At 39.1% G+C, this 10,000-nt stretch overlaps 1 protein-coding gene across 1 annotated transcript in view; it reads right to left on the reverse strand.

Moving 5' to 3' along the window:
* Positions 1 to 10,000, reverse strand: part of LOC138000744 (ORC ubiquitin ligase 1-like) — a 27,507-nt gene that overhangs the window by 5,754 nt on the left and 11,753 nt on the right. The window contains exons 4-6 of the mRNA XM_068847369.1: positions 9,109 to 9,351; positions 3,154 to 3,245; positions 1 to 75 (exon numbers count right to left, since the gene is read on the reverse strand). The exon at positions 1 to 75 is cut by the window's left edge and continues 5,754 nt beyond it. Of these exons, the coding sequence (XP_068703470.1) occupies positions 1 to 75; positions 3,154 to 3,245; positions 9,109 to 9,351 (410 nt within the window). The remainder of the gene's footprint in view (positions 76 to 3,153; positions 3,246 to 9,108; positions 9,352 to 10,000) is intronic.

Raw genomic sequence — 10,000 nt, forward strand, 5'->3', positions numbered from 1 at the left:
CGGCGAAGTTGTTGGACTTCACGCTCATACTGACCTACCTTTGTTTGTAGCCCAGCCATGGAGTAATGACTGTACCTGGAGGTGAAAAATAACCAATCGTTAATGTTCTCAGCAAATGAACCCACTCAACTGCCAGTAACATCAAACCTATGTTCTAAACAAATTAGAGTAACTTGTTTTTTTCTTATCATGAAAATTATTGACTGCCTCTGGAATAGAGTAGAGTTTTGTTAATTCATACCCATGGACAACATCAATGCCTTCGTCCCTGAGATTTTGTTCACAACGTGATATTTAGCCCTAACATTTTCTCCCAAAGGCGGAAAATCTTTTGGTCAGGACCAAGACCTACATAGAGGTGGTTAGTGTTCGTGTTAGGTTAAACAAAAAAAGGCACGCATTGCGTACGTGTGGTAGTGCAGTAACTCAGCGAGCTGTATAATTGTCAACTGAGCTGCGTTTTGTCTTCCAGATGGTTCAAGTTATCTTTGCGTAATATGTAGTTCTAATAGTACACGATATTGGTGCCGTACATCATTATAGTGCCATGGTACATGTCCAGAAGGATTGAAGAAAATAAAAAGGAATCGAGAAACACTGGCTTCGAGGCTGACATGTTGATCATTTTCAAGTTCCCTTACAACTTCTTTTTCACCACAAGTTTAAGCGTGCACTCTGAGCATCTGAAAGCTTTCTAAGACAAAAGTGCACTGAACTTAATCCCTGTCCGTCGGGGTTAGTATTTGGATGGGTGACGTCAAAATATACGACTTGCCGTCAGAAACATACGACCGAAAATTCAATTTTAACGCTCAAAAATGCAAACTAAGGAAGTTACGGATTTTGTTAGCCTGCTTTATGCAAAACAAATATTGAAGCAAAAGTAAATAAATATTGATAAACAGTTTTTGTGGTAGTGCAATTCATCGGGGCTGTCTGTCTGCCTGAGTGAGTGAATGAGTGAGCGAGTAAGATTTGTAGGCCTGCAGCGCGAGCATGAATTACGAAACTAATGTACGGTTTTCTTGAATTATAACAAAAAATTGATGTTTGTTTGCGGCCCACTTGTCGCCTTTTTCCTTTCTTAATTTTCTTAATGAAAAGAGAATGAAACCTGTTTGAGTACGTTATTATCAAATTAACAGACATACAGTATTTAAATTCTTAAATGTCTTAAATCAAAATCACTCTTTTCCCGTATACGGAGATCGTCACGCAAGCTCAAATTCCAGAAACATTCTGCTGGTCAAATAAACAAGAAAAAAGATTCACCATGCAGACGACCATAATATTTTTATTCTCAAAGACCGGGTCAACTTCTGTGCCTGCATTGAAAACATTCAACAATAATTTCCTCGCAACGAAACATTAAAAGATCGCAACTTAGTTTTCACGTATGTCGAAATCTTTTAGTCATTGAGTGTAAGTGTAAGTTCGGCAAAACTACTTTAATGTTGCTGATGGATAAACATGTAGATTATATCGGCTAATCTGAGTCTGTTGATTTCACTGATAGCCTCTTTCTTCTCTTGTAATTTATTCACAAAACTGTATGGAAAATAGAGAAGCGGAAACCGCCTGTGTGTTAGGTAAGAGGGAAACAAAGCTGAAAAGCCTTTTGAAGCGTGTTATTAAAGAGCCGCACCAGAAAATAACTGGGTGAAACACGAAAATAAACAGGTCTGTTGGAAGCGCGCTTCTTGCTCACAAGCGGCCGCTGAAATTGATTTACTTGTGCGGCCAAAAGAAAAAAGGAAAGTCTCCCAAAATGTTTTTCGCTGATGGTAATTTTTTTTATTCTCGATCGACACTTCCTAAAACCTTCCTTGTGCTTTTCCTTAAAACTGTGTATCAATATTTATTTACTTTTGCATGCCTAGTTGTTTTGCATAAAGCAGTCTAACGAAATCTGTACCTTACTTAGTTCGCAATTTTGAGCGTTAACAGTATTTTCGGTCCTCTGTTTCTATCAGCAAGTCGTATATTTTGATGTCTCCAATCCAGATACTAAACCCGCCAGACAGGGATTAACTTCAATGAGTTTTTGTCGTGGAAACTGTCAGACGCTCAGAAACCCCGCTTAAACTTGCTGTGAAAAAGAAGTTGAACTTCATGTCAGCCTTGAAGCCAATGTTTCTCGATTCCCAGTTATTTTCTTCAATCTTTCTAGGTTTAGTACTAGTAACTACCTGTCTTCTCAGGGGGCTATTTACCGAATACATCTACCATGGCACTATAATGAGTTACGATACCAAAACAATATCATGTACTATTAGAGCTACATACTACGTCCTGGAAAACAAAACGCATTTCAGTTGACAGTTATGGAATGAAGCATTGTGTCAAGTTACTGCACTACCACACGTACGCAATGCGTACCTATTTTTAGGAAGAGCAGAAGGAAGTTTACAGGAAGCGCCGATCGAGAATAAAATATTTTGCCATCAGCAACAAACGTTGCGACATGAAGACAACTTAAATTTTGAATTGAGAATACAAAAAGTTACCATAAGCGAAAACATTTTGGGAGATTTTTGTTCCATTCAATTTTTCTTTTGTACTTTTGCTGCCAGGCTGTCAGGCTTCTCCAGACCTTTTTGCACCCTAGACTTTGTTAGGACAGAAGGAAATGGTTCCAGCAATAATTATTATAAATTTACAATCAGGTAGTGGATTCTATCGTCACACTGTGCCCTTCTGTTACAAGTACTAGAGACTGTGGCTACACTTCCTCAATGTAGACTTGGCCGGTGAACAACACTTGTCTCTTCGCTTTTGCATTTAAAATCATCAGTTTATTTGAAACTTGGTCCATGGTGGAAAACAAGACTGAAATCATTCAGACTCTCTTATGCTTGAGTCATGTTAGATGTTCACCAAAAAAAATTTTGAAAGCTGTTGTGCCTCCACACCTTTCAGCTGAATACTTCTTATAACAGAGGAAATTTTGTGAGGATGGACTTGCAAACACCATTGGTTTAACACACATACCATATTCCACACGAGACGCTAAATACCACCGACGTAAAATAAACAACGAGACGAAGGAGAAATGAACGGATTGAGTGTTTCTCAGTTTAAAAAGAGTTGCCCTCACAGTATAAATTGGGCACAGTGAAGACACTTTTTTGAAACAGCAGTAAAAACACCTACCTCTGTGGTGATTTGCTAAACTTGGGATCATCTTTAAGGCGCGAGTTTTCTCTCAAAAGAGTCTTGTTATCTTCTTGTAATTTTTTGTTTTCCTATGAAGTGAAAGCACTGTGATTATAATTATTTGTCTCTTAGAAGGAGAAAGCCCTTAACTGAACTCAGAAGGAGGACAAAACTAAAGGAAACAAAACAAAAAGTGGCCACTCCAAGGTTTTTAGATTTAAGTCCATGCCTTCATTCAGTGGCAAAAGTCTTGAGACGTTCACACTTTAAGGTTGTTTTTTTAAAATGTAGTTTCATTTAATCCACCCTCTCCCCCAGAACAATGTTGCCAATCGTGAACAGTTATTTCCTAGTCTATTTCAACATTCACCTGGATGGGAAGAGGGGGGAGGGGGGGAATTTTGACACTTATGCTTAGTTGCCACGCCCAACATGTAATCGTATTCCAACTACTTTTGCCACTGATTGTAGTTCTCTGCAAAAATTTGAACAAGTAAGGTTGTTTGAAGTACCTCTGGACCAGCGAAATCACTGACTTGTTCCTTTTAAATTTGTTTAAAACGTGGCCTATTCCTTTTTACCACGCATTTTAGAGCAATTCTTAACAGTCCTCCATCAAAAAAGGATTTGAAATTACCAAGTTAAGGGTTTTGACAATAATTTGAGCAAACGATAGTCAAGATTTCACTCAGTTCCATGGAAATTGTACCAGTTCAGGTACACTTCCCCCACATAACGTACATGCTCTAATAAACGCCCCCTTTCTTATAAACGCTTCCTATCCATTAAACGCCCCTGGTGTTGTGGAAAGTTTGAAATAGGTGCCCCTCTCTAATAAACGCCTCCCCCCCCCCCCCCCCAAAAAAAAAAAAATAAGGAAATCGTTCAGCTGTAAAGCAAAATCGTGCAATTTATTTAACACCTTGATTGCTTAAATGGTTCAATGAAAATCAATCACTCAATCAATAATTCAATAATAATCACTATCAATCAATGGCAGTGATATTACAAATTAGTCAGGTCATCACTGAGTCCAATGTCAATAAAGCCAATTGTGAAAACAATGTTGACACAGATGACAACGAAGATATTGATATAGAACTTTGAACTTGCTGTTTTGCCGCATTGATATAGAACTATAAACTTACTGTTGTCGCCACGTTGATAGAGAACTATGAACATTTATTTCGATTTTCTAGTTTTTACGGTGAACTTGAAGTAAACGCCCCTCTCCAATAAACACCTCATATCTATGTAACGCCTCCCCTTACACCATAAATATTTAATAAACGCCCCGGGCGTTCATTAGATCATTTACGGTAGTACAATGCTAACAACATAGTAGCACTTAAAGTGACATTAACTTTCCTTAGTACGGTATTGCATTTATTGCTGCTCAAATGCCCTAATTTATAGAAGCTAAAATGTTCATTCCACATTCTGAAGACATCATGTAAAAAATGATTAGAACTTAAGGGGACATAGTTTTTCAGTGAGTGATTAACCTACTGACTCCTGGGGGTTCCCCACTGACAAGTACAATCGTCTGGCGTTAGACTGAGTAAAATACTAACAAGATAGTAGCACTTAAAGTGGCATTAATTTTCCTTAGTATTGCATTTATTGCTGCTCAAACGCCCTAATTTATAGAAGCTAATGTTCATTCCACATAGTAAACTACATGTATTCATGCCAGCTGTTCTGAAGATTTAGATCCTGATGATTCTTGATTATTATATGGCAAAGCCAGTCTTGGGCAAATCCCAGCGCTCTGATTGGTTCTTTCTCGGTCGGGATTTTGCAGTACGGACCATTTCCGTGGAAACAGTCCAAGCCATGTATTTTTGTTTTGGTTTTCAATTATGACATGTGGTGGTTGCCCTATTGTTTCAATTACTCAAGATGGCAGCGCCCGTGAAATTTGAAAGTGACACTAAGTGATTCTAAAATTCACTTTTTTCGATGCAAACACTTTTTTGAAGAAACTTGTCGATCAAATTTGATTGCAAACATCATTTTGTTCAGGTTAAAATTATTCATTAGTCAGATAGTCTGGGAGCATCTGTTATCTCGTGGGAATTTTGTGAAGAAAGAAAGCCACATATCTAGATATGTTAAGGGGACCCAAAGGAGTGTGCCAAATGTTGTTGGCAATTTTGTAACTTGCACCGACGACTTTAATGGTGGGTTTAAAGTGTGACCCTCGTAGTCCGACATGGAAATGAGGCTTGACCTTCAAATGCTTTGTAACCATCGTCAACGGTGGTGGATCTTTGACAAAAATCAAATAAATTGACTGACATGTAACAGTAACAGAATGGATCACATGGCCACACTAACATGAAAATGAGCCTGGATCACATAATGCCTCATAGCATTCATAGTGTTACTTCTATAGGAGTGACAACTCTGTAATGTAACAGTAATAAATCTGATCTCGAGCCATTATAACATGCAAAGGAGCGTTTTTTTACATGAAATACCATGTGGCACATTTTGCACCGCTTACTTTTTACAGTTAAGTCAATTCAGCCAAATGCAGTTTTTCACAACTCCCTGCCAAGGATAAAAGGCATTCTATTCATCTTCCTCCTCTTCATCACCATCGTTGTTATTATCATCAACATTATCAACAACAGATGATTCCTGGTCATCCTCATCAGCATCATTATCACAGCTTCCAGCATCTTCAGCATTGTTGCAGCTGCAGAGATCGGTACATTTAAGTCCTACTTCACGACGTTGGCATCTATTAGTGGAACATTGCTCCTTAATTAGATGGAAGATTACATCAGCCAGCAGCTTGGGGCAATCACTGTAAAGCAACCCGTAGAGATATGGCGTAGCCCGAGAAAAACAATTACGAGGCTGATACAAAATAGTTGCTGCATGCTGTTGATGCTGCAAACTCAGGAGCCACTACTATCAACGTCATCTAACCTGACACTGACATGCACATATTGGTAGTGTTCCTCAGACAATTCCCAATAATAATAATAGCTTTATCAATCCATCATTAAATAAAAATTATGATTAATTTACGATAATAAAATATTATTAAAACATGAAAAATATGAGGCAATGTACAATTCAAATACTTAGGGTGCATTTGATTGACCGTATTCCAGAAATAGGAATGCATGTAATTAACAAATAGATTCCATGTTGCCGTGCGTCTGTTCAGTAATAGATCACATATGACGTCAAAATGTGGTAAGAACAAAAAAGTGGCACACGAGGCGATAGCCGAGTGTGTCACTGATGTTCTTACCACATTTTGCCGTCTTCTGTGATCTATTACTGAACAGACCCACGGCAACATGGAATCTATTTGTTTTATATAATAAAGAATTAGACTTTATTCGCATAAAAGCTGATGGTGACGTCAATTGTGCGTCTGTCCTCTAACAGATCATAGGCAAGAACCAATCAAAATCCGCGAATAACTTGGGTTATTATATAATATAAGTTAGAAATCCTTCGTTTTTACAGAGATTCACATTAAAATTGTCAAACATCTGCTAAAATGCTATTTTAAATACATTTTTACTATCCTTGCTGCTTTGAAACACGCCAAACATACCATTTTAATCATCACTCCACATATTCTTATTCTGGAATAGGGTCAATCGAACGTGCCTCCTTAAGGTTTCGCAGAATTAAAACTCACAAGAACATCATCTATTGTTTATAATGCGACTTGCCCTTTTGCCTTGCCCTGTGCAAACAGAAGCAACATTGTTGGTCAACAACTCCACAACGATGTTGGGAGTTGTTGCACCCATTTGCATGGGGCTTTAGCACAAAGGAGTTCATGTGCCCATCAGTCCTAGAATGTGGCATGTACCTTAATGCAATTCATCACTCGAGTACAATGGCTATTGATCGTGGGTATTGATATCAGTGAGTAATTGGGATGCTTATTATCACTTAAAATTCTCATAAGTTCGCACCTAGAGGCTGCATCTCTGCGCTCTTAAAGCTAAGGTAGGCTAGTCTTCAGAATGCCAGTAATTGAAAGGCTGTGATTATGCACACCCTGTAGATCTTCAGCAAGGTATTTGGGGATACTAACACATCTTTTACAGAATAGAAAGGTACATCTCAACCCTATTGTTCGTGCTCTTGGTCTTGCAGCACTTCCTGAATTCCATGCGCAGAGTGGAGCCGATATAACAGGATGCTTTGCCGGTGTGATAAAAAAAAAACAACTTTCCTTGATCACTTCTGTGTTTCATCTATAACCCAGACTTCAAAAAAAAAATTCATTTCATCGTGGAGTCCTTCACAGGAACAAATAAAATGAGCCCAACAAATTGACCCACTCCCAACTGGTTCTTAGACCACGAAGAAGCAATTAAAGATCTTTTGGCTGAAATGAAAAATCCACCATGCACATCTGAAAAAGAACATACAGTGTAAGGAGTCAAGCCACATTTGACAACATAAAAGCCAAAGGGCAAAAAGAGTTAAGAACAATGAAAGACAACTGGTGGAATAAGAAAGTGGAAGAAATTGAAAAGTATGAAGAGTGCAAAAACTCACAGGGACCAATGATGGAGGTGGAGTCCAACGATCTAAGCAAGCAGTGGATGAGAAGTGCTTGAAGGAAGAAAACAAGGCACATAAGCGAGGATGCAATGCTCAACACTGGCACTGACTACTTTCGGCTCAGTCAACATCGAAATCCATAGACTGCCAGAGAGGTAAAAGCATTGCATCAGCATCGCCAAGGTTATGGGTTTGAATCCCGTTAGAGCCACCTAAATTTTTCAGGTGTCAATAAGAGACAATAATTGCTTCAATTGTCCAGATAAGTGCAAGGATGATTTCTCTCTTTCAGAAGCCAACGTGTTGCAAGGCGTTCCCAGAAGCTGATGAGGAAAGTGTAACCGCACTTGCAGATCTGGGAAAAATCGCACAACCCACAGCAAAGACCGCTGCTGGAATTGAGAAATTGGTCCTGCTGTACCAGCCTGACACTAATTTCCAACGTTAAAGACCAATGAAATTTTCAATCTAGTTTAGGAGCAATGTTCAACTAACAGATGTACCGATCTCTGCAGCTGCAATGATGCTGACGGTGATGGAAGCTGTGATGCTAATGACGATGACCATGAGTCATCTGATGTTGATAATGCTGATGATGATCATGACGGCGATGATGATGAAGAAGAGGAAGAAGAGGAGGAGGAGGAAGATGGGAGAGATGAACAGGATGCCTTTTATCCTTGTCAGGGAGTTGTGAAAAACTTGCGTTTCGCTGAATTGACTTAGTTGTATAAAGTAAATGGTGCAAAATATGCCTCAAAGCATTCTATGAAAAAAAGGCTCCTTTGCATCCTATAAAGGACATGACATCAGATTTATTACTGTTATGTTACAGAGTTGTCTAAGTTACACTCCAGTAGAGAGTATCATTAGTATTGGGACAATCTGTCACCATAAACAATAGTTACAAGGAATTATGTGATCCAGGCTCGTTTTCACTTTAGCGTGGTCATGTGATCCGTGCTATTACTGTTAGGTGTCAGATACATTCCAATTGAAAGAATGAGAATTTTGGTGAAGATTCGCCACCGTTGACGTTGGTTACAACCAATTTGAAGGTCAAGCACTGTTTCCATGTTGGACTCTGAGGGTCATGCTTTTAACCCCCCATAAAAGCTGTCAGTGCATGCTACAAAATTGCCGACAACATTCTGCATGTTCCTTAGGGTCCCCTTAACACATCTAGATAGGCGGCCTTCTTTCTTCCCACAGGACTTTATTTCACGACATGTGCTCCCTGACAAAGAGTGGAGGTTTCCTTGAAGGTTTTGGAAAGGGGAAGGGGCAATGAATTTTCTATTATACTCTCTAAACTTGAGTGACATGCATTCGTACCATATTTCCATTCTTATCATTTGCCTTAACTCTCTATGGTTTACTGGTTGTGGTCCAATTTTGTACCTGCTTCATCTGGTCCATATCTCCTTTCAAGGTCTCATATGTGTGACTTGCTTCTTGTAGCCTTGTTGTTAGCTTAACCAACATGTCAATATCAAGTTTGCCAGCACCATCTTCCACTGCCCGGTGTCTTGTTGTCAAGTCCATGGAAGCCATAGTTCTTTCCCTTTCAATCATTTTTTCATGAAGCTGTTTGTTTTCTGATTTTAGCCTTTCCACAGTGTTTTGAAGTGATTTTATTTCATCCTACGTAAAAAAAATAGCAAAGTGTCATTCTAAAATGTACCAAAATTAAGAACTTTAATTGACAGTTACCAAAGATGTCAACCTCTGGAGAACTAAAATCTAGAGATTTTTTCCCATCGAGACCCACCCACTTCCTGCCATTAGCTCACTCTCCCCTTCGTCCGAAAAATGCCTCCACCCACCCCTCAAACAATTTCATGCCAAATGAAATCGACCATTCTTCCCAGAATGGAATTAGGCCCTTTCTTGTTTTTCATCGCCCTTAAAAGAAAAAGACTGTTTCATGAAATACAAAATACAAATTTGGTCCTCATATGCAGTTAACAAGATTGAGGAGGCAGTGTGGCCCAGTGGTTAGGGAGCTTGCCTTGAGACCCGGAGATCCTAAGTTAAAGACCCGCTCTGACCACTCGCTGAATTTGATCCTGGTAGTCCCTGGTTCAACTTCCCAGCTGCACTTGTAAAGAGCCAACTGGTTTGCCTCCGGCCAGTTGGGATTCTTTACAGTTGTTGTTGTTATTCCGTTCCGTTGTTTCATTGTGTTTCATTGGCCCTGAAAAGCCCCTATGGGGAGCGGTCAATTAAGTATGTATTGTATTGTATTATATGAACTGTGGCCAAGTGTATAAAAGGGGAATACAAAGATTGA

The sequence above is a fragment of the Montipora foliosa genome, chromosome 4 (assembly GCF_036669935.1).
Source record: "Montipora foliosa isolate CH-2021 chromosome 4, ASM3666993v2, whole genome shotgun sequence".
Lineage (NCBI taxonomy): Eukaryota > Metazoa > Cnidaria > Anthozoa > Scleractinia > Acroporidae > Montipora > Montipora foliosa.